Genomic DNA, 27,553 nt, shown 5'->3' on the forward strand with positions numbered 1-27,553 from the left:
GGTTAAGAGTGCGTTAGTCACTACAGCAAGTAACTTCTAATGCACTCCACATAAGGTTTGGGGTGCTGGTCTCACTTAATAAAATGTTAAAAAAAGATCCTTTCTATCCTTGGGAACTGTAGTTCTCTCAAGGTTAGCCAGAAAAAGTTAAAGGGGGGAGCCACTTATTGCCAAAAAGTTGTCAGAGGATAACTTTTAAAAGACACTATGGAGTCTTAAAAATGACACCCATAGCAAGAGGTGAAAGATTCTGTGTGGGAAAAGGTTCCCACTTGGAGGTATAAGGAAAAATAATTCACCAGTAAAATCAATCCAAGGTCTGAGGTTGACACAGGTCAGGAAGTTTTATCAGTATTAGAATCCTGGCACAGTGAATACACCTTTCCTATTGGTCAATTTCTGGGCTATAAAAAAAGGTATAGCTTGCAGTTTGGCGCCTCCTTCCAGCGCGGCCCTAATTGGTGGGGGGGGGGGGGGGGGGCTGCAGGATGCTTTTTTTTTTTTTTTTTTTTTTCCCTACCTCCCCGGTACCTCCCTGCGAGCTAATCACTGGAATAGGGCGTTCATGGTAATGTACAAGTGCCCTATTCCAGAGCAAACTGCCTCGGAGCAAGGTGGTAGTGTTATTAAATGTGCCGCAGTTTGGTGCATTTAATAGGAAAAGGGCGCCTTATGCGCCTTCTCCCCCTACGCTAGCTCGGTGGAGCCCTTGAAAGTCTTCCCTGAGCTGGCGTGGGAGGGGGCTAATGGTGCTTTGGGGGGGCACAGGCACCCGGGCGGTCGCCTGGCCTGCCCCGACCCACTCACACCCCCTATTCCATGAACCCGAGCACGCACCCCAGGCTATGCTCCCTCACTTCCCTTCCCTGTGCACCCTCCCTACTCACTGTGCACCCCGTCCCCCATCTATCCTTTCTTTGCTGTCCATCAATCTTCCGTGGTCCTTGCTTGCCTTCCCTGTACTCCTCCGGTCTCCACTTTCTGTGCTCTGTAGCACACACATCTGCTAACTCCTCCCTTTGATGGAATGGTTCCAACCCCCCTACTGTGCCCCTTTATAAACTTATATTCCACGCCCGCCCTCCTTCCTGTTTACAGATCCGCCAGAGCGCCTGGGGACCAATTCTGTTGGTGACGGTGCGCTATAGAAGTACCTTTAACTTAACACGTGGAATATTCCCCCACCCAAAAAACAAATATTTTAATAATATATATTTTTACATAAACTTTGTGTTTGTCTTGCCTATGGGTGCTAATACCTTTTATAGACGTCGCCCTCGGGCCGTACCATTATTGTGCTCCCTCAAACCTTGTAAAATGCCCTTGATTCCCTCGCCCGATTAACTCTGTCTTCAGGGTCCATAACGCCGGGTACGGCCCTCGCTGCTGGTCTATAAAGCTATACTATGAAAATCTTACCGACAGTGACCAAGCTGCAAAAGGGTGGTTATCGGGTAAGTAACTTTCCCATGTAAGGAAGAACTCCTGTGTGCAGTTCTACATAAGTATACATGAATGTTGCTATGGTCTTTGAGTACATTTGTTACAATTAATTACTTTTCAGACATGCTTCCTAAAGGTTGTGCTTGCTTATTTGCCACCACGCTTCATCTTTTTTCTTTCCCATTATTACAGCAATTACAAAATTGATTGTGCATGTCACAAAGGCAATAGGAACTGCCCTGTGCAGAAACGAGCTCCAAACTCTGTGAACGCACAGCTACCGCCCCCTCCTGTAATTCTGTCAATTGGTGCTGAAACAAGACGCCGAAAAGCACGGCGAAGGGAGTTGGAACTGCAGGGTATTGTTCTGGATGAGAACAGCAACCAACAGCCAGAGGAGCCCCCTGTACAACCATCCCCACAGTCTGCTGGCAATGGCATCAAGGAGGTAATCGGACATAATATTTAAGATTTCACTCAAATGTAATATTTCTTTCAGCGGATCCCTTGGCTATTAGCACCTGGATTCCAGGTATCTGCTGTATACCTCGAACAATTGCCAAAATGTGTTCTTCCTACCTATCCAGCCCTCTAATCCATCACTACATGATAGTTCAGGAATCATGCCTATTCCCACCTTCCTTCAACATCTTAAGAACCAATACGTAACTGACCCACCATTTTGGTCTTACATTCTGTTCACATGCAGATGCTACCCAGATTCTTCCAACACCGAGCAAAGCCCCTGAATCCCTGATGCCACACAATAAATTAAAAAGTGCATTACTGCTGTTAGTATGGCTTTCTAAACTTGGCCCTGGTGTTTAAGAGGCCACTCTTGTTAGATGAACAGGGGACACTTCTAGGAAGATAGCAGACCAATTTTCGGTATATTGGAGAGCAGTCGAGGCTAAATTCCAGGAGGTGCGGTGGTGATCCGGGGTCTCCAACGGGCATATATAGTGAAACACCAAGTATTGGGACAGTTTTTCTAAAGTTCAACTAAGGGCTTCATAAAAACATGCATCTGATGCAGTACATAAAACCGTTTGGTATAAAGCTGTGCCACCTGCAAACATTTGGTAGCATAGACCAAGCAGCTAGGCTTACCTTGGGAGGCAGTGGGCTGTAGCTTGCTACAAATAAATCGTAGCATACATATGGTCCAATGAAACACTGTACTAAGTAAGATTTTCACAGAACCGGTAATACTCCTACGTCCCGTCCCCTTTCCTCCATACTTATTGGACATCTCTCCGTCCTGTGGGACGGGACCGGAGCACTTTGTAAAAAGCATCCAAATTTTTTTCAAAAATGTGTCCATCTCTTTGTGCATCGTCCATCAGTCCTTTTCTCCGCCCGATCAGGACCGGAAGCACTTGCATCCTCGCAAGACTTTCTTCCCTGTTTTCCTCTCTGGCTCTCGCTAGCGTTCGTTTACTAGTCTGTCTGTCTTTAAAACTAGATTTTCCAGACTGTTCATCGTGTCACCGTCGCTTCGCGAGGGCGTATCCCCATCCTCTTTGTTTAGAGTGTTTGTGTCCGGAACACCGTTGGGACTCCTGTTTTTACTGTGACTCCCTTTCGGTCCGGGCACTTCAACGTCGGTTGGAGCGGTGGGAGGTGGTGTTCGGACAAACTCCTCCTTCTCCTTTTCAGGCGTTCATCGACGAGAAGAAAAAGCGTCCGGTAAGTTCTTTACCTTTCAGAGCACCCCGGCCGGGGGATACCTTTCCGGGTTCCTCTCGGGCCGGGAGGGGCGTACCAGAGCTTGCTCTGAGGCCGCTCTTTCGGCTTCCCTCAAAAACAAAACTGGGGTGCGCCCGAGGTCTTGGCTGGGCTTGAGGTTACCGAACGGATGTTCGAAGCCCGTGCTGATAAGGCTTCTACCGGGCCTAGGTCTGAGGTCCTTCGTACAGAGGCTAAGGCTACCAACAGTTCTGAGGGGCCGGGCAAGGCCCTGTCGGTGAAAGCGGTTCCTCACCGTTCCCGCTCTTGTGGTGACACAGATCTGTTGAGGGGGCAAAGAAGAAAGTTTCTTCTTTTACCAGCAGTGCCGAGGGCCTTCCTTCCATCGGCCCCTGGTGTAGGGTTTCGTCCTTTGGGTGAACCCAAGGTCCCTTGTGTGCATCCGTACCGGCCGGTTTGATTGGAACGCCCGGGTGCCTCTTCCGCACAGTGTTTCGTTGCCCGCGGTGGCGGCTCCCTTGATTTATGTGGATACGTCGGTGGAGGGGCCGGTGTGGCACCCTTCCTCGTTACATCCCTGGATTTGTCCACCTCATGAGAGGCCTCCTCAGGTTCTGAAACCATCTCCTGAGGACGCCTTTTTCGGTAAATTTCAAGCGCTTATGCGCACCGACCCCATGAGGGAATATTTCAAAGGGCTTTTCAAGGAGATATGTCCACCTGCGCCTCCACCCGTTCCGTCGGTGGTCCCGCTGGCACCGTCCTTGCCCGTGGTGCCTCCCCCTGCGCTTCCGCCTTTGCCACCATTGTCCCCAGTGGACAAGGCAGTGCCTGACACAGCTCAGCAGGATCCTGACCTGTCAGATGACCCTCAAGGCGATCAGGACAATGAGGAACTTCCCCGCTCTATCGGAGCTTTCCATGACCGGGTGCTGGACATGAGTTTCTTAGATGTTCCGGTGCCCGAGGCACCCGCTCCGCAGGAGGGCGTGCTTTCTGGGGCGTTCACCTTGTCTCCTTTGGAGTGTACCGGCCTATTCTTGCAGAAGGACGTTCTGGCCGAGGTCCAAAGAGTTTGGGAAAAGCCACACTCAGGACTTTTTGGCAATAAAAAGATTGACGCGAGGTACAGGCTGCATTCTTCGGAAGTGGCCTTGTCGTCTTGTCCGCCTCCCTCCTCCACAGGGGTGGCTGCAGCCACGTTGCAATCCAGGCCTGCAGCATCCTCCTCCGCGATGGCTACTCGGGTCTTGGGAAATGGGGGCAAGCTCCTGGACTCCCTAGGGAGGAAAATCTTTGCCAGTTCGGCCTTACAGCTCAGGCAGGCCAATGCAGAATTGATTTTGGCGGGAGCTAACCTGCGGATGTGTTGAGGTCTGTCGGAGTTTGAGGAGCACATTCCGGTCGAGAAGTTGGAAGATTTCAGAGGGGGCCTTTCCGATGCCAGGGTCTTGGCCCAAGATCTCCTGGAGGCTGCGGCTCATCACATAGACACCTCGGCTCGGGGCCTGATGCTTGGGGTTGATATCTCGCTGTAAGCGTGTCTGCCTGCCACTAAGTTTTCGAAGGAAGTACAAGACAAGGTTCTGGACCTTCCATTCGATGGTAAGGAGCTTTTTCACTCTTCTACTGATGTAGAGCTCACCAAAACCAAAGATAGCACTCAGACGGCTAAATCGTTGTCTGTTCTGGTTAAAGCTCCTTTCAAGTCTCAAAGACCGTTGTCGCAAAGTCGACCTTCCTCTGGTTTTAGGGGCTTCCTCGACCGCAAATCTCGCAGAGTGGATACTCCTGCGGGGAATAACCGCCGTAGACAACAGTGTACACGGTATTTCTCTCGCTCCTCAGCCTCCTCATCAGGTTCAGGTGGCACCGCCACTGATAAGCCTGCCAAATGAGTGTTTTCCGCGCTCACACGAGACCCCGGTGGGAGGACGCATTGCGTCTCATTGGGAGGCGTGGCAGACCATCACTGAAGACAGATGGGTCTTGTCAGTCGCTCGAGCGGGCTTCTGCTTACCTTTACCCCTTACCCCACCCCTCAACCCTCCTTTTCAGCTGTCGGGCTCACCCTCCCTCAAGGCCGAGGTCCAGAAACTTCTGCACCTCACAGCTGTGGAACCCGTTCCCCTTGGGGAGCGAGGGGAGGGTTTTTACTCCCGGCTGCTTACGGTGCCCAAACCCAACTAGGCTGGCCTGCGCACCATCCTAGACCTTTCCCAGTTCAATCTTTTCCTACCCCAAGAGAAATTCAAGATGATCACGCCCGGCCAGATTCGCTCCTCTTTGCAGATGAGCGATTGGCTCTACGTGGTGGATCTTCAGGATGCGTACATGCATATCCTGATTTGGAATCCACACAGGAGATGCCTCCGCTTCTCTTTGGGAGAGGAGCACTTCCAGTTTCGGGTGCTTCCTTTTGGCCTCAGTTCGGCGCTGCGTGTCTTCACGAAGATGTCAGTGATTGCGGCCTATCTTCGTCTCCAGGGTATCCGTGTATCCCTATTTGGACTGGCTCCTACGCAGCCCTTGTCCGTTGGCAGCAGCGGGCAACCTCCAGTCTCTCCTTCAGCTCCTGTTCCACCTTGGGCTGTCGGTGAACTGGTGGAAATTTTCCATGACAGTCTTTCAGGACTTGACTTTCTTGGGTTTTCGTTGGAACACGATCGACTGCCGAGTGTATCTGACCGGAGACAAAATGGCGGATCTGTTGTCCACGTGTCAGATGTTTGCGCAGTCAGAGAGCATGTCGGCCTGGTGGTTTCAGAGGCTTCTGGGCCTCATGGCCTCGTGTGTACTGGCTCTTTCGCTTGCTCCTCTCAAAATGAGACGGACCCAGATGGCTCTTAGGAGTTCCTGGCGTCAGGCTGTGGACCCGGATTCCAAGCGGATAATGATTCCGGATTCCATGAGTGGACCTGGACTGGTGGTCGTCTCTCAGCAACCTGTCGGTGGGCGCGGGCTTTCAGGACCCAGCCCCCATGGTGACGATCACGACGGACTCCTTCCTTTTTGGGGTGGGGTGTGACGTTGGATCTTCAGGTCTCGGACCTCTGGTCGCCTCAGGACAAGCTCCTGCACATAAATCATTTGGAGCTTCTGGCAATCTTTCTGGCGCTCAAGGCGTTCAGACCGCTCATTGTCACCAAGGTGGTCCGCATAAGAACGGACAATGTGGTATCAATGTATTACATAAACAAGCAAGGGGGAACGAAGTCTCCCCCTCTCGTGGACCTGTCCATCCAGATTTGGTAGTGGGCCGTGCTTCGTGGGGTCTGGCTGCTTGCAGTGCCCATCCCGGGCCAGCTGAATGTCACTGCGGATGCCCTCAGCCGGCGGACAGTGGTCAGCTACGAGTGGGAGTTGAAGGCGGAGATCCTCTCATGGATTTTTTCGCGTTGGGGCACACCAGAGGTGGACATCTTCGCCATGGCTTTAAAAGACACTTCCTCAGTATGCCTCAAGAGGGGGGCTGAGAGCCTCCTCTCTTGGGGACGCTCTCGAGATTCCATGGCACAACATGAGAGCTTACGCCTTCCCACCTCTTCCCCTAGTTCATCGAGCAATTTGGAAGTTGAAGAGCTCTGTCAACTGTTCTCTTCTACTGATAGCTCTGTGGTGGCCGGCCAGATTTCGATTTTCAGAACTTCAACACCTGTCGGTATGTGCGCCGATCAGGTTACCAGTAACTCCCGATCTTCTTCACCAAGGGGAACAACGGATGTGGCACCCCTCCCCACAATCGCTCAACTTGGCGGCATCGTGCCTGAGTTCAAGTCTCTAGAGCGTTTGGGCTTGTCTGCGGATAACATGCGCATTATCCAGGCAGCCAAAAAACCCTCGACCAGATCCCAATACAAGAGTAAATGGGTCAGGTTCTGTCATTGGTGTTTGGAGACAGTATTGGCAACGATTGACACGGTGCTGTCCTTCGTATCCTCCCTAGCAGAGTCAGGGGTTTATGTTCTGTCTGGCAGGACTTATCTCTCAGCGGTTTCCGCTTACCTCTCTACAGACCGGTGTTCTTATTCCTTAACTAACCCGGTGGTGAAGAGACATTTTGCTGGCTTGATACGCATCTAACCTCCGGTTCGTAGTCCGCACCCGCCTTGGGACCTAAATGTAGTCTTGGCGGTGCTGTGCCATAAACCCTTTGAGCCATTGGCTACGGTTGACCTCAAGTACGTGTCCTGGAAAGTGTCCTTTCTGGTTGCCGTTACGTCTGCGAGGAGAGTGAGTGAGCACCAGGCATTGTCGGTGGAGCATCCTTTCTTGGTCTTTCACAAAGACAAGGTAGTCCTTCGGACGAACCCAGCTTTCCTACCAAAGGTAGTGACCGAATTCCATCTGAATCAGTCGATTTCCCTTCCGGTCTTTTTTCTGAACCCTGCCTCGGAAGCGGAAAGGGTTCTACACTGCCTGGATGTCCGAAGAGCTCTTAAGTTCTACCTGGACAGGACTGCCGAGCTTCGGAGTTCTTCCCAACTTTTTGTGACCTTCGGTAACCCTCAGGGCAGGCCGGCGTCTAAGGCATCGATTTCCAGATGGATTGCCGCCTGTATCAGTCTTTCACCGTCCAAAAGCTGAAACCTCCTAAAGGTATCCATGCACACCTGGTGCGGGGCAAGGCAGCCGCGGTTGCTTTTCAGAAGTATGTTCCCTGGGAGTCCATCGCTAAAGCGGCTACTTGGGCCTCCCCATCTGCCTTCTGTAAGCATTACTGCCTCTATGAGCTCTAGAGCTGACGCTCAGTTTGGCCAGGCTGTGCTGAAGAACCTGTTTCAGTAAGGGGTATTTCCATCCACCCATAGTTCCTGTCAGGAGTGCTTGGGAATCTCCCATAAGTATGGAGGAAAGGGTATGGGACGTAGGAGTATTACCAGGTTACTCACCGTAGTGACCACCTTACTCCTAGTCCATAGTCCCCTTTCCTCCATACGCCCGCCGTCCCCTCTAATAAGGTTCCTCTGTTATTGCTAATGGGTCTTTGACCCTGCGATAGAAAAGGACTGATGGGCGATGCGCGGGGCGGAGCCAAGATGGGCAGGGTTACGGCTGCGTACCGGGTCCCGCGCAGGAAAGAGAGGGACACATTTTTTAAAAACGTTTGGATGCTTTTTACGAAGTGCTCCGGTCCGTCCCACAGGACGGAGAGATGTCCCATAAGTATGGAGGAAAGGGGACTATGGACTAGGAGTAAGGTGGTCACTACGGTGAGTAACCTGGTAAATCCTGACCTGGGTCAACCCCCAAACCTTTTGCTTTACTAGTGGGATATGTTTCCTTAATACCTCAGTGAGTGGGTACCTTTTTTCACACTCACAGAATCTTTAACTCTTTTCATGGGTGTCATTCTTTTGACTCTCCACAGTGTTTTTTTAAAGTTATCATCTTTAACAACTTATTGGCAATAAATGCCTGTTGTTGCTGGGTTGCCCTAGGGGTTCCCCTTTTAATTTTCTTTGGCCAACCTTGAGTGAACTACAGTTCCCAAGGATAGAAAGGATCTTTGGATCCCTTTTTATATTTTGTTAGGTGAAACCAGCACACCCCACCTTATGTGGAGTGCTGGGGAGATACAATGTATACCCTTTCACACTAAAACTAACAATTCTGTTACAGGAATAAGCTTAACTTTAATGGCTGGTGGCAGTGCTATCTTGTATTAATTTGGTGCACCTTTACCGCGGGCTGTGTTCACAGCTGCAGTATATGCACCTAAGGGTGCTCATTTTACCTAAATGGCTCGTCTTTTTTCGCCATTTTTGTGTTTATTGTCCTTTCTTGTTCCTTCCCCTGACACCCAGGGCGGGAAATTCCTTTGTAGGCTCCAGTTTGTCTGTGAGGGCAGGAAGCGAGGGAGGAGTCATAACGCCACAGCCCTTTTGTAGTCTTCCTTGCCTGAATGGGGACAATATTCATTGGGGGGCTGGCTGTCCTGATTGGACAACCAGACCTCCCCTTGTAAAATGCAGCAAGAGAATGCAGAGGTTTTGCTGTAGTTCCTGATAAATACTGCAAATCTGGAAGCTTGAGGCAAGTCAACTACTGAAACCGAAGAGGATGATGAAGGAAAAGTGGCTGAAACGATTTCCAGAGAGCGTGCTGTAGCCCTTCCAATCGACCTGGGGACTCCAAAAACGATGACCCAGAGCCTGGTGGGACCCACTATACTCAAGACCACCTGCATTTTGAGCCATCACCTGCATTGCTGCAACCATGCGTTGCTGCAATACCCCAATATCTTGGGACTTCGAGCCATTGTGCGGTGCACGGTCTTCTGAATTCCAAGTCTCGCTGAAACTTCGTGGGCATCCTGGTGGATCTCCAGAGACACGAATCGAGTCCGAAAAGTCCCCTCAAGAGAGTGCTGGACCTTTTTTAACGACGAGTATTCAACTGCGTTTTTCTGTCATAATCTGTAGTCCTTGAAAAGTTGCCGCAGGACCGCATTCAGCCATTGGGGAAACCTTGCCCAGAGCCGCCTTCATCGGTCCCTACTACAAAGTTCCTTCTGAAGTCTTATTTTCAATCACCATGACAAGGAATCCACTGACCGGGTATTTGGCTGCAGATCCAGAAGTCGTCCTGCTGCAAACTCTTCATCAATGCTGAGGTACTGTGGGCTTGGTTATGTACTTACCTTAAGTCTCTTGGGATTTCTGTGTAGCTGTGTGGTGTTTTCTGTGATTGGGAGGCCTCTCCATTGCATCCAGTCCGACAGCTAGAATCCTGCTAGGGTGTCTTCTGCGAAGCCCCTGGACCCACTTCTAACCCAGAAGTAAACGACTTGCCTGTTTGTCCAGTTTCCCTAAGGATCTCTGACGTTTGCTACTAAAGAACCTATCCTGACACTGCATGTTGGTCACTAGATCCTAGTGATCACTCCCTTCTGCCACTGAGAACACTCATGCTCCAAGATTAAGGAAAAGACTTTTAAGGGATTGGGCCTTTTGCGTAGAAAAGAAATTAAGTGTTTATAAGTTACTTATTTGTAAAGAGTTGGTTGGTAACTGTAACTCTAAGAGTGAACAGTTTCCAAGGTTCTTACTTATCTTGTTTGTGTAATGCACTATACTTAAAAGTATGGTTGACATATTTGCTTTCCTTAGAAACTGTTTTGCCAATCTAATAGAAAGTAGGTGTGATGGTATTACTCTGTTGTGATTAGGTTGTGCCTCTTCCCAAAAGTAATGTGTTGGTTTCACCAGATTATTCCTGCAGGCTAATTGTATGAGTGTCCTCCAACTGTTGGTATCAACAGATTAGACCTGTTAGGATAATTGTGTGCGTGTCCCCCAACTGGGTCTTACTTCTGTTGACTTGCTGCTAGCATGTCCTGAACAAGTCTGCATTAGGTTTTTGCCTACCTAGAATTATTGAGTCATTCAGTAAAGTGAAACAGTAGGATTTACTTTCCCTGTGCGGTCTAACCTGGATTTCATTGTGAGATTAAAAAAAGTATATGTTTACTTAACTTGAGTGTTGTCCCTTCCCAAAAATAAGTTACAAGAGTAACTGCTTATCTCTCTGTGGTACACTGATCTCTAAAGCACCAGTAATTGAATATTATTTCCTTACGTTTTACTCTCCTAGTACAACTGTGTTTTATCACAAAAGTAGTTATGTTTTTACTGTACCTGGAATAAGTGTTGCTCTATTCACAAAGTATATTGTCCAGTTTACTGATTAGGTGATTTGTACTGAGTCGCTGTACAACTGGTAGCGTCTACTGCCCTTGCATTATTGAATGTAATTGTGAAAGTAACCATTGGTTTTTACTCCCCAAGATTAGGTGTGACCTATACTGAATGTGTGAAAAGGTTTTGACTTACCTAGAACTACTGTGGCAATAAGGCCCTCGGTGGCGGGCCAATATCGCCCCAGGTAATACCCCCGGGGCCGTAGTTAGCGAAGCCCTGGGGGCATTACCATGGGCGATATTGGCCCGCCACCGAGGGCGTTAATGCCATTAGTACCCCGGCCCGTTAGACCGGGGTACTAATGCCATTTTTTTCTGTTTAGAAATTCTGCCGTGTTTCAAAATAGAAAAAAAAACTGAAAAAAATAACCGCCGGGAAAGGGAAAACGTAGTCAGTTTTACCTTTCCATGGCGGCCATCGGGAGCGGACGCGCTGGGAACAAAAGTGTTTACAACGCGTTCGCTCCCAAGAAAAGAAAAAAGAAGGTAATTGGGGTTGGGAGGGGGGTAAGGGAAAAAAGTACCGCGGCTCCAGCGGGGGACGATGGAAGCTTCCAGCCGTGTGGAGGCTCGAATCGGGGATGGCTCTGCTCCGAGTCTCCACACGCCTGGAGGCTTCCATCTTCCTCTGCCGGAGACCAAGGGATAGAAGGTAAGTGGGTTGGGGAGGTGGGAGGGGGGGGAAAGTCTTACCTGAGTCCCCGGCAGGGGTCGAAGGCAGCCTCCAACCATGGGGAGGCTCGGAGTAGGGATTGCCCCGTTTCGAGCCTCCTCATTGGCTGAGGGGCTGCCACGCCCCTCGCCGGGAACATAGTACACAGCACGCACGGCGTACACGGGAATTACGTGTGGTGTGACTTGGAAAAGAGCCAGTCAACACTTTGGAATCCCGGTGCACCACGCATCCCGGGTACTAATGTTGGGTATTTCAGAGAAGTTTATTCTTGGGTCTGTGTATCCTCAAAGTAGTTTTTTTTTAAAATATATAATTGTGATTTCATATAATGTGTTGGTGCTGATTTACCCTTAAATTTATCTTTACAATAGAAAGTTTGTTTCTCTTTGGATCATTTGTATTACAATTTAATTTGTACTGATTCTACAGCCCTCTCTGCCGCCTAACTTGAGCCTGGCTGGTCTGTCTACGCTACCATGTACTGAGGTGGTACAGCCTTATACTAAGAGTGATGATTTGTACTGCCTCATTTGAATGGTTTTACTAAGCAGAAAAACTCTTCTAACATATTGTAAAATTAAAAGGTTGTTTGAATAAAAGTAGGCCAACCATAATCTGGGGGAATTAAGTACTATAACTTCCCATCTGAACACAATTAAACAACTGAAAACCTACGGGTTACAACACCAATTACCTTATTTAGAAGATCATGACGCAAGTTAAGGTGGGGTCAAACCTAATAGTTAGTTCTGATGCTTGCTAATCTGCTTAGAATCACATGCTGTGCATATAGTCCGACATCCAGTGGTAACCGAGGACTATTGCATGTTGTCTTTCGAGAATCGAAAGGGGACTATCCCTACGTGATGTGTAGTGTACCCAAAATCCCTCACGCGTCGAGGTCCTTCAGATTGTTTTTTTCTGGCCAGCATACTGGTCGCCTTATGCAATGCTCGTCCAGAGACATTGCTTTTGTTATCCTCGACACTTGGTCGTATATTGTAAAGTTATTATTCTACCGTCCATTCCATCGGCGGCTGTTTCTTGATCTACGCCGAAGCCAGTTCCACAGACCTTCGATGGACAGAGTTCCGGTTGGCGATGCCGACCACGTGGACGGGCCGTCTAGCCGGCCTACACCGTAGGGAGAGTGGGGTCGGGGTGGACATTTCCTTTTCCGAGAATGCCTTTCCCCTCTTTGTTCCCTGGGTACTTTGTCCCTATATTTTTCATCCACTATGGAGAGGACTCGGTTTAGGTATTGCCCTTCTTGCAAGGCCAAATTTCCTTGGAAGGATAATCACTAAGTGTAATAGGTGTTTGCCCCTGAATCATGACGAGATAGCTTGTGCGGCTTGCAAGCTCCTGCCTCCTACAAAGACACTAAAGGAGTGCTGTGTTAAGCGGTGGGCGGCCTACGGAATGTTGCAGGCCGAGTCTAGTTCTCCCGCTGCCACAAACGCTGCTTGTGATGAGGGGCTAAGTGACAAACAGGCCTCCGATTCGGAGGGCATTGACCTCTCAGCAGAGCATTCTCGTTCTGCGTCGTCCGTCACCGGCCCCATCAGGTCCTGCTATGGGGACTGTACACCCCGACGACAATAACGCACGCTCTCGACACACTAAAGACACAATCCCCCGGGACGTCTTCGTCAAAACGACCCATAGCGCCAATGGGTGCTCCAAATGTTTCGGCTGTGCCCACTGGTCGAATGGATCGGCAGCCCACCACGCAACTGCAGGTGCGCCTTGCAACCAGGCATTCTAAATCGAAGGGCACTGCCCCCAATCCTCAAGAGACCATTGGGACGCATTGGAAGGTGGTGGTCACGGTCGAGGGTTCTGGTTCCACCAAAAACAACCGTGCAACCGCAGGACCGTTAGACACCCGTCTACCTCTGAAGAGGTTGTCGAAATTATCGCTAGGATTATTTCGGCGGATAATCAGAGGAAGCGGTCCAGGGATTCGTCGACACCGAAAGACAAACCTAGGGATTCGTCAAAATCCAGGGATAGACCGAAATATTCATCGGAACCCACAGAGAAGCCTAAGGACAGACAAAAGGACTCATCAATCGTCGGTACCCGAAAGGACTTTTCGGAAGGCACGGGAAGGATTTCTTAGACGTTAAAGGAGAAATCTCGACGTTCTGCGATGGAAGATCCATTACAAGAGCCTTTTCCACCCCTAGACTCCTCTGGTGCATCTATTTGGACCAGGGAGAAATTTGAGTAATGTATGGATAAGTTAGAGAGGTTTGTACAACTCTGAGATTTCCACGCCCAAGAGGCCTCGGGAAGAGGGTCCCTTTCCCCCCTGTGGATAAACTTCAAAAAGTCTTTGATCCTTCTCAGAAAGAAGATTAAATGTATACTTATGACGTCACTGAAGATGAGGTTCCTGTGGACCAATAGAACCAGGAAGAATATCCCTTTGCTGACACTGAGGATGTTCTTATCGACCCCACAGAGGGTTGGGGGAGACCATCCCAAACTGGATGATCCTCAACCTTGGCAGTCACCTAATCCAACACTGGAACCTGATGCCATGTGCATGGATTCCCCCCGACCACACCCACTCGACAGGCCTCCCTGGTTGACTACCACATGGCGTACAATGCCATGTTAAGGAAAGCAGTGGAACGTTTCCAGATTGCTACCCAGGAAGCTTTTTCCAGAGGCTGATTTTGTCGAGGCCATCTTAAAGAAACCACCTGCCAGCCAAGCGATTCCTCTGCTAAACTCGACCAAAAAGTGCTTGGCCCCTTCATTGACACCTGCCCCAACTAGAGCAGTAAATCCTAGAGTAGAAAAATTGTTTGGACTCTGGCCCCTTTTACATCAGGGGCCATGCTACTCCAGACTCATTGGTGGTAACTACAACCAGAAAAAGAGCGGGAGTTGTTATGCAGAATTGCATGCAGTACCCTCTGGGACCACCACCTACAATTAGGACTGCAGGTGTAAGCAAACCAACCTATACACAGTTTTTGATAGCGAGCTGAGCAGCCATGCTTATCTCAAGAGGGAATGTGAGCAGTAAATGATGTTACACAGAGGTCTTACAATTACAGTGTTTCAATTAGACACTTGTACTCCAGGTTTTGGTAAAACACTTATTGATTTATTAGTCATTTAGAAAATATTTACTAGAAGGAGGCAACTTATTATACACCAACACACTTCAGTACCAAACCAACCCTGGTTTGCTCATCTGATGGAGATGTCGCTCTCTCCCCGTGAGGCTACCTTGCCTGTACAAAATGTTGTTGCAGGACTAAGGGCAGACACTCCATCCATGCCTGCAAAAATTGAATTTAGCGGCCTGGCTCCTGAGGTTAGAGAGTTTGGAAACCTGCAACTCCCTCAGAGATGCATGGACATACTTAAGGAAGCAAGGAAACCTAACGCCCGATATTGCTATGCCAGCAAATGGAAGCGCTTCGTTATCTGGTGCAATTCCAAGGGCGGCAATCCCAATGATTGCTCCCCCACGCACATTACATTGTACCTGACTCCCTTAATGTACTCCGGCTTGGTTTTTAATTCCTTAAGGTTCATGTAGCTGCTCTGCCAGCCTACACCACGTCACAACCGAAGGTGTCGTGGTGGAAAATACCAGTTAAGGCTTTCATGGAAGGGTTCAAGAGAATTCCCCCATTTCTAATCCATCTCCCGATGGGACCTGAATGTGTTATTAACCAGACTTATGGGGGTCTCCATTTGTATTTGTTTATATAGCGCTTTCATCCAAAGCTCTTTACATTATAACAACCTATGAACCTTGAACAACCTTGAACCTATGCATGAAGCAAGTCTCAAGGATCTTAACTATAAGATATCCTGCCTGGTGGCTATCACTTCTATTAGAAGGGTTAGTGAACTACAGGCCCTCTCAACTCTAGACCCTTTTGTTGCAGTTCAGAGATAAGGAAGTATTTTTACTACTGTACCCCCTCCTTATGTTTTGTATAAACCTGATCCTTCTGTATATACCTTATGTATATAATATTCGTATGTAAATAATAAAAACAAACAACCAAGGTGGTTTTGCGCACTCACCCTAAATTTGCGCCAAAATGGATCTCCAAATTTCATGTGAACCAATCAATAGAACCGCCTACTTTCTTCCAGAACCCTACAAACATGGCCGAAAGAAGCCTACACACCTTAGATGTCTGTAGGGCAGTCATGTTTTACCTGGACAGAACTAAACCACTGAGAAAGACGAACCAATTTTTCGTTTTAGTGGCAGCTGGTAGAGAAGGAGAATCCTGTCTCTAAATCAGCAATCTGAAGGTGGATTGTCAAATGCATCGCACTGTTTCTCTCTTGCTAGGAGAGAACTGCCCTTCAAGCCTAGAGTGCTTTATACTCGGGGCACTGGGGCTTCCATAGCATTCACTGCAAATGTTCACCTAGAGTGCTCAGCGGCAGCGTGCGCGTCTTGGAAGCAGGACGACACGAAGCAGCAACAGGTTCGATCCCCGGGTCCGCGCTTAGAAACCTCTGGGTGTTTAAGCGCGTCATAAATACGTAACTAAGACAACAAAAAAATACGCAACTAAGAAAAAACAACCAATTCCTGTAACAGCGCCTCGATGCCTGCGGGCTGTGTGAGCGCTTTATAAATGTAAAATAAAATAAATGCAGCAACCTGGAGTTCTGTACACCTTTAAAAAACATTATTGCCTAGACACACATTCTAGGTCTGATTCTCAGGTGGGACAAGCAGTACAAAGACATCTATTCACTACTGTTCCTTCTCACAACCCACCTCCAACTCTGGGTACTGCTCGCTAGTCTATGCACAGCATGTGATTCTAAGCAGATTAACAAGCATCAGAGGACATGCATTACTTACCGTCAAAGAATTTCTGATTGTATCTGCTTAGATTCACATGCGCCAACCCTTCCTCCCCACTTGGATGGAAAGAACATGGGCGTTTTACTACTTTCTCTTATCTGTACTCACTCACAATGGTCATAAGGCTCTCTCATGGCAGAAAAAATACAATCAGAGGGACCTCGGCGCATGAGGGATTTTGGGTACTACACACGTCACGATAGGGATAGTGTTTCAGACACGCCTATGCTGACGTCCCCTTTCGGTCCCCGAAAGACGAGATGCAATACTCCGCGGTTACCACTGGATGTCGGACCATATGCACAGCATGTGAATCTAAGCAGATACAATCATCAGAAATGCTTTTATGGTAAGTAATGCATGTCATATTCAGGATAGCAGTATACTATTCTTGGGGAATACAACCAGGTTAGATATACTTTTAGAATACCAACAGTAATTAAAGGGTAGTTGACCGGGTCAATCATGCAGTGACACTCAGTTACAGAATCACTTAATAAAACAGGCCTGTTATATTACAAGTATACACCTCTCAACATTACTTTTTAAAACACAGTTCTGAGCTAGTAAAACAACTCCTACTCTCTGGTGGGGCCCTCACACTAATCAATGATAAGTATAAACGCGCAATAACAATTTTAGATTGCCTTTTGCTTTCCTGAATAGCTTAGTGCAATGTTACAAATTTAGAAGAGCAGCAACTTACGTACGCAAAAGCCATATACATTGAAGAGGAGCTACAAGGAACTCAAAAGAAAAGTATTAACTTCAAGACTGTTTTAGAAATTCGCAGATCAGGGAAAGCAAAATCCACTTGTACGCTTTAAGAATGACAAACTGTTATTCAAGGTAGGTAAACCCTGTTGATAAGCTTTTAAAAATTAATTTCAGATTAATAAAATGGTACTAATTTCTTTTCTGAAGGGAGGAAACAACATTCAAAGTAATTGTATACTTTTAGGAGGGGCAAAATGCGGCTCATGGTTAACTATAAGCTTAAGGACACTTTGTAACTTAATCAATTACAGAGATATAGTTACCACACTAATTTCTTTAACAGATAAGTACTTTTACACTTGTTATACTTTTCAGGACGGAATCCTTCCCTGAGTGTTGTCAGAGGCAGAAGAGGGACCATAGGAGCCAGCTGTGTAGGCAGGTCAGGATAGGGGTCAGTTCAAGGAAAGTCAGAGTTCCATAGAAGATCTTCTTAAACAAGTAAGTATTCAATTCACAATCAGTTGTAAGTGTTTAGGGACTTCATAGAAGACTCCCTATGAGCGTTCCAACCTTACGCCTGGGCAGGTGGTATAGGCAAACTCCCAACTACACAAATCACCCACTCGGCCTCACAGGATGCACACCCGACTTGAGATAAGTATTACCCAAGCTCGCATCGTTTCTTGGGCGAAAAGACCTTCTGGGTGGATGACTTCAGAATGCAGTCGCCGGAGTCTTGGCCTGGAAAAATCTGGGGACTGGTCTGGACGGAAGAACTGGACATTAAATGCAGCAGTAGTCAGAGGCTTCAGAGTCTCATGGTTTTATGGATTTGGTGCACTTTTACATGAGCCAGATGAACGAATATTGCTCCCTTAGTCCTGCACGTTGGTGAGGGGACATCATGGATTCGAAAGGTCTCTGGAGATCCAGAAGCAGTCCACCAAAGTTTCAGATTCTTACCAGACTTCAGAAGACCAATTCACCGCACACTGGATCGAGGTCCCAGGGTATTCATGGTATGCAGCCTAGCAAGGTCGCAGCATGTCCTGGGTTGGCTCAAAATGCAGGTGGACTTCAGACTAGTGAATCCCACCAGCCTCTGGGTCGGGGTCGCCCTCATCGGTACCACAGATCGTTTGGAAGGGTTGCATGGGCACCGGTTACACAGCAGCCTCTCCAATTGCTGGAAAACGCTACTGTTGGGTAAGAATTGGGGCAGTTGCACTGTGTGAGACTACACAAGACTTATCTGCTTGGTATTAGGTAACCCACCTTTTGTTATAGGTCTGTATACACAAGTTGGTAGTGTGACTGAGCGCCAGGCTTATCTCGCGAGGGTAAATGTGAACTGTAGAGCTGTACAAATGAAATACTTAAATTCAAATAACCAAGTAACACTTGCACTCAAGGTTTCAGTTATAAATAGTTATTTAACATCAATTTTAAAATGAGCGTTCTCTAAAAAGGCAATTTGTTGTAACAATGTAAATATACTTTAAAATGACTTTCCAGAATCAAAACAAGTTAGTGGATAATCTTTGGATATGCTACTTACACAATATCCTACACCCTGAAGTACCTTCAATCACAAAAACAGTAATTGCAATTATAGATGTCTCTAATATACTTTGCAGATTGTGAGGTTGCAGAAAGTAAAGGTTTAAGGAAGGAAAAGGGTTGCAGTTTCTGACTGAGAGGTCAGCTAAATCTTCCAATGAAATCTAGATTAGCCTTTCCCAGTGGTAACTGTATACAACAAGCTAGGATTTATGAGGGACAAACGGTATCAAAGTCAATGGACTAAAAGACTTCAGGGAGCCAGGACTGCCAAAGTCATTTGGGACAGTCTATGGATCTGAGGCACTTCTTAGATCAAAGTCTTGCACAAAGTTAGTGTCTTTAGAAAAATCTCGTCGATGCAATTCCCAACTGAGAAGAGCGCGGATAAAAGGCAATGAGTACCCCAAGCCTAAACAGTACCTCTGGTTTGAAAAGTGGTCCAGCTGGATTCTACCTTGCTACAGCGGTGCAGACCATTGTTCCTGAGCCTCAGCCCTGGGGGCAAGAGGGAGGACCTCTGGACGGCTCCTGCGGTGGTGCTCGGGTGGTCCTCAGCAGCTACGGGCTCTTAGGTTCCGCTGCACTTTGCGGTTTCAGTGCTTAGCGAACAGCACTGTTGGGATATTCGACACAGGTTGAGATCTCTTTGCTCCCTTGGTCCTGCTCTCTGAGGGCACTCTGGAACTGGAGGTCCTGCTCCTGGAGAGTCCTTGGGAGTCTTCTGGAGCTTCTATCCAGATTTGTTCTGCGGCAGACTTTGCACTCTACTACGGACACTCGACCCCTGGCATTGGGTTTTTAAGCAACGGAGAGGCACAGCAAGTCGGGGATGGTAGTACAGTGAAGTTTGTCTCCGGGTTAGTTGGTCCCACTAACCCAAGGGGAGAAGTTGTTCCGTCCGGAGCTTCTCTGTTGAGGTGAAAAAGGAGTACAGCACAGCAGCAGGTTTTCACTGGGCAATTCAAAGGTCCAGGAGGTTGCAGCAAGCTTCGGTCAGTTTCTTTATCAGGTATTTCTCACAGTGGTCGACTGTTAGGCAAGTACCCTGTGGGAGACTGCACCAGCCTTGTCCTCTTGGCAATAGTTAACCCAAAGTTTGGTATACGCATGTACTACACAAGTTGGTAGTGATTGAGTAGCCAAGCTTATCTCTAGAGGGGTCAAAGTGAGCGGTAGGGTTATTGCACAGGATTTCAGTGATAAGTATCCAAATAAACACTTACACTCAAGGTTTCTTGATTCAACTATTTATTAATTTAAGTCAGTTGAATAAGCCTTCTTTAGATGGGAGCAAAAATATGTAACCCAAAAATATAGTTGAAAATGTACAAACTCAATATTGCTCTAAATATATCAGTGATATATCAATGTCCATAGTGGCCTAGCTATTTAAGTCCCCTCAGGGTGTAGGAAGTGTCTGTGTGCCATCCCAAATGGGTATCTACTGATTTAAAGAAGCGGAGTGTGTTTTTGAAGTGTATTAAATATTTTGCTCCCTTCTAAAGAAGGCTTATTCACTGACTGTTAAATTAATAAATAATACTTTAAACAAGAAACTTTGAGTGTCAGTGTTTATTTGGATACTGGTCTCTTTGTCTCTGGATCCCTCCCCTCTGAAGCACTCCTTTGTGCATCCTCTTAAGAAACCCACAGCTGATCCTTCTTGTCCAGCTAACTATCGCCCAATTTCCATTACTCCCTTTCTTGGAAAACTCCTGGAAAAGTTGGCCATCTCTCAGCTTAAACTTCATTCCAATTCTGTTGGCTGTCTCCATGACCAGCATTCTGGCTTCAGAGCTGCCAGAAGCACGGAAACTGCTCTCCTAAACATCCGTGAAGATCTGCTCTCCAACCTTGACTCTAACATTCCCTCTGTCCTCATCCTCCTCGATCTCTCTTCTGCCTTTGACACGGTCAACCATACCATCCTGCTCAACCGTCTCCGTGAAAACCTGGGTATCGCTGATCAGGCTCTGGCCTGGCTGACCTCTTTCCTCTCAGATCGACCCTCCCAGGTCCAACTTGGATCCTTCCTTTCATCTAGCTTCCTCTCTACTTGTGGTGTTCCCCAGTGGTCTAACCTCTCGCCCTGGCTTTTCAACTAATACCTGGCAACACTAGCCCACTGCATTCACATTTTTCTGCTCAAATTTCCAGTGGTACGCTGACACTCAAATCATTTTCAGGCTGCCCTCCTCCACCTCCTCTCCCTCTCTCATCTCTGATTGCCTAACTGCCATTCAAGATTGGTGTGCCGCCAATGATCTTTGTCTGAATGCCAGCTAGACGGAGATCCTCTTCATCGGCACACCTTCACCATCCCTTCCCCTCACTCTCTGGCCGGCCTCCCTTGGCCCTCCTCCATCCACCTGTGAGGCTAAGAAACTCGGGGTCATCTTTGACTCCACCATTTCCTTCTCCGCTCACATCTCTGAGGTCTCTAAAAAGTCAAATTTCCGACTGCACCTCCTCAGAGGTACTCTGCCTTTCCCCTCTTTCCCCCAGAAGCTCATGGTATCTCAAGCTCTGGTTCTCTCTAGCTTGGACTATTAGAACAGCCTCTTTCTAAATCTACCTGCCTCTGCTCTCCGCCCTCTCCAACTAATCCAGAACAGGACTGCAAGACTTGTCCTTGGCCTCAAGCCCTGGGATCGTATATCTCCAGCTCTGAAATCTCTCCACTGGCTCCCAGTGGATGCAAGGATTAAATTCAAAACCCTCTGCATTGTGCACAAGGCTTTCTGGGGCCTGGGTCCAAAATACCTTCAGCTATCCCTCCGCAAATACCTCCCCTCTCGAGCTCTTCGCTCCTCTACCTCCAACTCACTCAGGGTCAGTTGTTTTTCTAAGAAACGAGCTGGGGGTAGATCTGTCTCCAGCTGGGGCCTCCCTCTGGAACAGCCTCCCTGCCACTTTAAAATTTGATGAGAACCATCTCCGGTTCTGGAAGCACCTCAAGACCTTCCGCTTTTCTTCTGCCTTTGCTCCCCCTCTTACCCTGCTGATCTGTTCTCTCTTGGCACCGTGCACCTGGCCACCCTCTGTCTTTTGGGCCCATGTACCTTCTCATCCTGCCACCCTCCCACACTGCCTCTGGGCCACCCCTTGCACTGGGGTCTGTATCTGTACCCATACAGCCCCCCCTTGTTCTACCTGCACTGATCAGACCTACCCTGTCTGCTGCCTTAAACCTAGCACTTGCAAATTGCTGGCTGCATTACCACTGTTTGTTGCCTTTATTTGTTATTTATCTGTTTCTCCTTTGCTTCGCACTCTCCACCTCTCCCCTCCCCCCGCTTCCATGCACTTGCGCGTTCTCAATGTCACTGGGCCTAGTAAGATCGCTGTTTTGTTCTCCCCTGTTCCCCTCCCTTGCCTTGTCGCGCTCTGAAACACTTGTGTACGAGCGCAATAGAAATAAAATATCAATCTGTGAATCTGTTACAACCGTACAGCTCACATTGACCCCTCTTGCGATGAGCCTGGCTGCTCACTTTACCAACTTGTGTAGTACATGCTTATACCAAAGGTTGGGTTAACTATTGCCAAGAGGACAAGGCTGGTGCAGTCCTCCACAGGGTACTGCATACAATCCTGCCTAATAACATCCTGCGAAGAAGCTGAGAAGAGAAGCCCACTGCACTCTTCTGGACCTTGAATTACCCATTGAAGCCTTGCAGCTGTGCTGACCGTTTGCACCTCGACGGAGAAGCTCTGGATGGAACGACTTCACCCCTTGGGTTATTGGAATGACCTAACCCTGAGATGAACTCCAGTGGACCATCTTCCCTGACTACTTGCCTTGTTGCTGTAAGAATTGAATTCCAGAGGTTGAGTAATCTGTAGTCGGGTGTAACGTCTAATGCAGTAACAAAACCGGCTAGACGCTCCAGAAGTCTCTCCAAAAGCAGGACGACCAGATCCCGAGTCCCCCTCACCAGAGTACAGGATCTAAGGAGTGAAGGAAGCCCAACGGGTATCCAATGGTGCTGTTTGCTAAGCGGTGAAACCGCAAATTTCTGCTGAACCGAGAAGAGCCGTAGATGCTGTCGACCTCCCAAGTACCGCCACTGGAGCCTTCCAGACGTCCTCCCTCTTGTCCCCACGACTGAGGCTCAGGAACACAGGGTCTGCACTGCTGTAGCAAGGCACAATCCAGCTGGACCACTCTTCTTCAAACCTGAGGTACTGTTTAGGCTTTGGGGTACAGCTCTTTATTTTAGCTGTACCTTTCTCAGTGGGGAATTGCAGAGGCTTACCTTTTTTGAGTTGAGGCCAACTCTTTTCACAGGCTTAACAACTTGTGACCCTACAAGTGATTTTTCTACAAACTCAAACTTTGTGGAAGACTTTGATTTAAGAAGTGCCTCAGATCCATAGACTGTGCCGCAATTGACTTTGGCTGTCTTGGCTCCCTGAAAACTCTTCTAGTCCATTGATCTAGTTTGTCCCTCATAGGTGGTAGCGTGTTGTGAACTGTTATTGCTGGAAAGGCTTGTCTAGGTTACATTCGAAGATTTAGTTGTCTTCCCATTTACTCAGAACCTGTTTAACCTTTTCCTTGCTGAAAACTTTCATTTCTGCATATAACTAGTGCGAGTAAAAGTAGTGATATATAAATGCCATTACTGTCCAGGGTGTAGGAATTGTGTAAGAAGCATATCCAAAGATTATCCACTAACTTGTCTTTATTCTGAAAAGTAATTTTAGAGTATTTTTACCTTGTTAAATAAATTGCCTTTTTAAAAAATGCTCATTTAACAATTGATGTTAAATAACTATAACTGAAACCTTGACTGTGTGCACAAGGACCCCAACCGGCCCATAAAGTTGGGGGTTGCCCAATAGCACTTTAATGAGTGGCAGCACCCGTGAGATGAATGGCGATGCAGATTAATACTCTAGCATCAAATCAATAATGACAACTCAATGGTTTGGCAAAGGGCGTCCGTGTAATGACAAGTACAAAAAACGGGGAGTTCATGAACATCAGCAGTCGCTTCATCTTCCTTCTCGCTTCAACTCAAACAAACTTCATGAAAAACACATCCTTTATTCTAAAAACGCATCATCATTGATGTGTAACTCTTAAAATGTTGCATGCAATTCTATTGGTTATAGGAAGGTAACTTTAATAGAGGTACTATATCTGTATATGGTAAGAGTGAGGGGATTGGACAAACACTGTCATGTGGGGCATCTAAGCCCTACCTTCAAAATGGCTACTGTAGATGTCACTAAAAGCACAACGTCTCATTGGTTCTACTAACTATAGTACCCTAGATTACTTGGTCCATTATGATTGGGTTGGCACCAAACCCACTCATAATTTTCCACTAGCTTAGCAGCGTGCAGAATAGGCAGCCAGGAGCAGGGTGCTCGTCTGCGCCCCCCCCCCCCACCCCCCCAGCCTTCCTCCAATTATTGCTACAATCAATCATCACCTCTGGTCATGTGTCAATTATTTCTTTGTGGTTGGCCTCGAGACGTCATCTCTGTCTGGAAAAGTTTAGATATATGTGCATGGCACAAGACGGTTTATAGTCAAAATGTCGAAAAAAAAATGTCGACACGCAAAAAAGTCGAAAAAAAAATGTCAAACAATGTCGACATCCTATACATAGAATGGAGGAAGTCAATTTTTCGAAAAAGAAATGTCGACAAAAAAAATGGTCGATTATCATAGACAACCCGAAATAATTATTGGGGGGGTCCCCCCCCCCCAACCCCCCAACCTCACCCTACATCACGAACCATCCCAGCACCCCCTCCCCTTCGTCCGTAATCACCCACTTGTCTGTTACACTAGATAAAGATAGGTTACGAAATGGTTAACACACTAGATGACATTCCTGAGTAAAGCACCTTGTTTTTGATAGCAGGAAACCAGTAACGGCTGTGGAAAACCGTCATTACCTGACAGAACATCTCTTGAGAGGTTACTTCGGGCAATTGATAACACTTCTTTCGTACTTATAACAGGAGAAAAGGTAAGACGCACTACCATAATAAAAAATAACGTGTACAATAACACAAATAGTATAAAATACCACAAAAAAATTAATTTTATGTGTCGTTTCAGGTGATAAAATGGAAAACAAAGTAGAATTTATAGAAAGCCAAAAGGGAGGAAAGCAGTTAATTTGGAATGGATACATATTCTATAAAGAGCTTCAGCGAAAAGAGAGAATTTACTGGCGCTGCACAGAATATGCGAAAAATAAATGTACAGCCCGCGCAGTAACAGTGGGAACAGAAGTAAAGGGAAATGCTGAACACAATCATATGCCTGATCAGACAAATATAATAATCAGGAAAACATTAACGGAACTAAAAAGAAAAGCAATAGAACATGAGGGGGAAACTAGTGGATCTGTACTCAGAGAAGTTTGTGGCCAATTACCAACGCATGTAACAGCGCAATTACCAGCTGAAAAATTAATGCAGCGCACTATTAACCGAGCCAAACATACTAATGAAAACCTACCCCCTCCACCTACATCCTTTGAAAATATAACTATTCCGGATATTTTTAAGGTTACAGCACGAGGAGAAAATTTTTACTGTGGCTCAATTGGAGTAAACAATGACAAAATCTTGGTGTTCGCTACCGCACAAAACTTTCAACATCTAAGTCAAAGCAAAAATTGGCAGAGTGACGCCACTTTTAAGGTATGCCCTCACCCGTTTTTTCAATTTTATACAGTACATGGAACAATCAATGACAAAATATTACCACTTATTTACTTTTTGATGCCATAAAAAACAGAGGACGCATACAAAATCATATACAATAAAATTAAGGAAACTACACCAGATTCGCAACCAGAGACAATAATCATGGATTATGAAACAGCACAAATCAAGGGTTATTCTAGCGTGTACAAAGAAACTAGAATAAAAGGCTGTTTTTTTCATTTCACACAAAGTGTTTGGAGAAAAATACAGAAATTAGGTTTGGGATCAAAATATACGGAGGACAGTTACTTTCAGATTAACGTTAAGAAACTTTTTGCATTGGCTTTTGTACCGGAAAATCATGTTATTATTTATTACGAACATTTAATTGAAAGTCTGTACTATAAAAATCATGAGGATGAATTAACAAATTTACTGGACTACTTCGAAAATACCTGGATAGGGCAATTAACTAGGAGTGGCAACAGACGCAGACCAAAATACGCAATTGAATTGTGGAACTGCTACCAGTCTACCATGGAAAAACAACCAAGAACAAATAACGCGTTGGAAGGCTGGCATAGCCGCATAAATAAAAATTTCAACACCCTTAATCCAAGTTTATGGCATTTCTTAAGAGACTTAAAATTAGAGGAACACCACCAGGAATTTAGAATTTCACAAACAATTTCTTTGGCAAATCAAGCACCGAAAACAAAAAAATACAGAGACTATGATAATAAATTAGTGCAACTAGTACAGGCATTCACAATAGAGAACAAGGACATTTACTTAGATTCTATTGCATTTAACTTAAAATGTGAAAAAGAACACTTACAGTTGATGGTCGTCAAGAATCCGTGTTGAAAAAGGTGAAAAATCCCCAAAAAAAACCATAAATCCAGGTGCAAAGGGAGATTGCATTAACCATGAAAAAGTGCCAATTCCATGATAAAATCCACAGCTTGAGTAAAAAAAAGTATCCAAAGTCCACGTAAAGTATCCAAAATCCACATTAATCCGAGATCCAAAATTCTGTTCCAGGTAAACTCTCTGCTCCATGAAAAAAAGACTTCCAGGAAAGCCGTATCCGAAAAAAATGGAAACATCCAGGAACGCAAAATCCAACATCCTTACGGCAAAATCCATGGAATCCAAGTAGACCCAGTCCATCCGATGAAAAACCAAGAAAAAAATGATGAAATACCCAAAAAAAAAAACAATCCAAGGAACGGACGAGGACGCGACCGCGGTAGAAACGAGACGATAGTGAGCTTTAAAAATGGCGCTCACGTTTACGTTGTACTACGTACCGTACGTAGAAAGTTAAAACAAATATAAGTTAATAATTGTATACATACATTTTTAACTCGCTAGCGCCATCTACTGGTTGTTTAGTATATAACATGTTGAACTGAATTATAAAAAGATGTTGCATTTAATTATTTATTTATCTGAAAAGAAGCATTGTTATGTTTATTTAATACAATACGTTGGTATTACCTATATATTTATATATTACCTATACATATTTTTTTAGATTTAATAAACATAAAGATGAAACTAAATTACTGTCTGAATTGTTTATTTTATATAGAATGTATTTATGTATTTATTTATGAGTCGAAAAATTAATGTCAAATATATTATGTCGACATTTTTGTATGCCGACATTATAGATTTTCGACATTAATTTTTCGACATTTTGACTGTCGACATTATTGATGTCGACATTATGACTGCACACCGCACAAGACCATACGTAGGTTGTGAAAGTTTCATCCCTTCTCGCTTGGCTGGTCACGTGATTCAGACACTGTGAAGTGGTCGTATTCTCCATGCAATTCGTGTATTTGGTTTAGTTTTGCCCACCACCTGCCTTCTGTGGCTTATCTTGACCTTTCTGAACAGGATACTCTGTTCTTTGCCTCGCCTCATTAATTGTATCTACTGTTGGTCTATTTCAGCCGATACGAACTTGGCTTCTTGGAACGATTTGCATGCGTCTGAGTTTCTTTCTGTCTTTAGTTTTCGATTTGCTTGCTGAGGGTTTCCTCTCCTGAGATCTTTTTAGTAACCTTTGGTTGATTCTGCTCTTGTGCATAGTGGAAGTATGTCTATATGGCTTTCTGAAAGGATACCTTACTGTCCAGGTTTTCTTAGGAAACTGGCTGCTCAGTCACACTACCAACTTGTGTAGTACAGACCGATACCA

General features: G+C 46.4%; 1 protein-coding gene across 5 annotated transcripts in view; it reads left to right on the forward strand.

The window, feature by feature from the left end:
• SETD5 (SET domain containing 5) overlaps positions 1-27,553 on the forward strand; it is an 875,459-nt gene that overhangs the window by 576,391 nt on the left and 271,515 nt on the right. For all 5 annotated transcript variants that reach the window (XM_069643234.1, XM_069643237.1, XM_069643236.1 and 2 more), the window contains exon 13: positions 1,636-1,891. In XM_069643234.1, the coding sequence (XP_069499335.1) occupies positions 1,636-1,891 (256 nt within the window). The remainder of the gene's footprint in view (positions 1-1,635; positions 1,892-27,553) is intronic.

This window comes from Ambystoma mexicanum, chromosome 2p, assembly GCF_040938575.1.
Source record: "Ambystoma mexicanum isolate Mex_15411 chromosome 2p, UKY_AmexF1_1, whole genome shotgun sequence".
NCBI classification, from domain to species: domain Eukaryota; kingdom Metazoa; phylum Chordata; class Amphibia; order Caudata; family Ambystomatidae; genus Ambystoma; species Ambystoma mexicanum.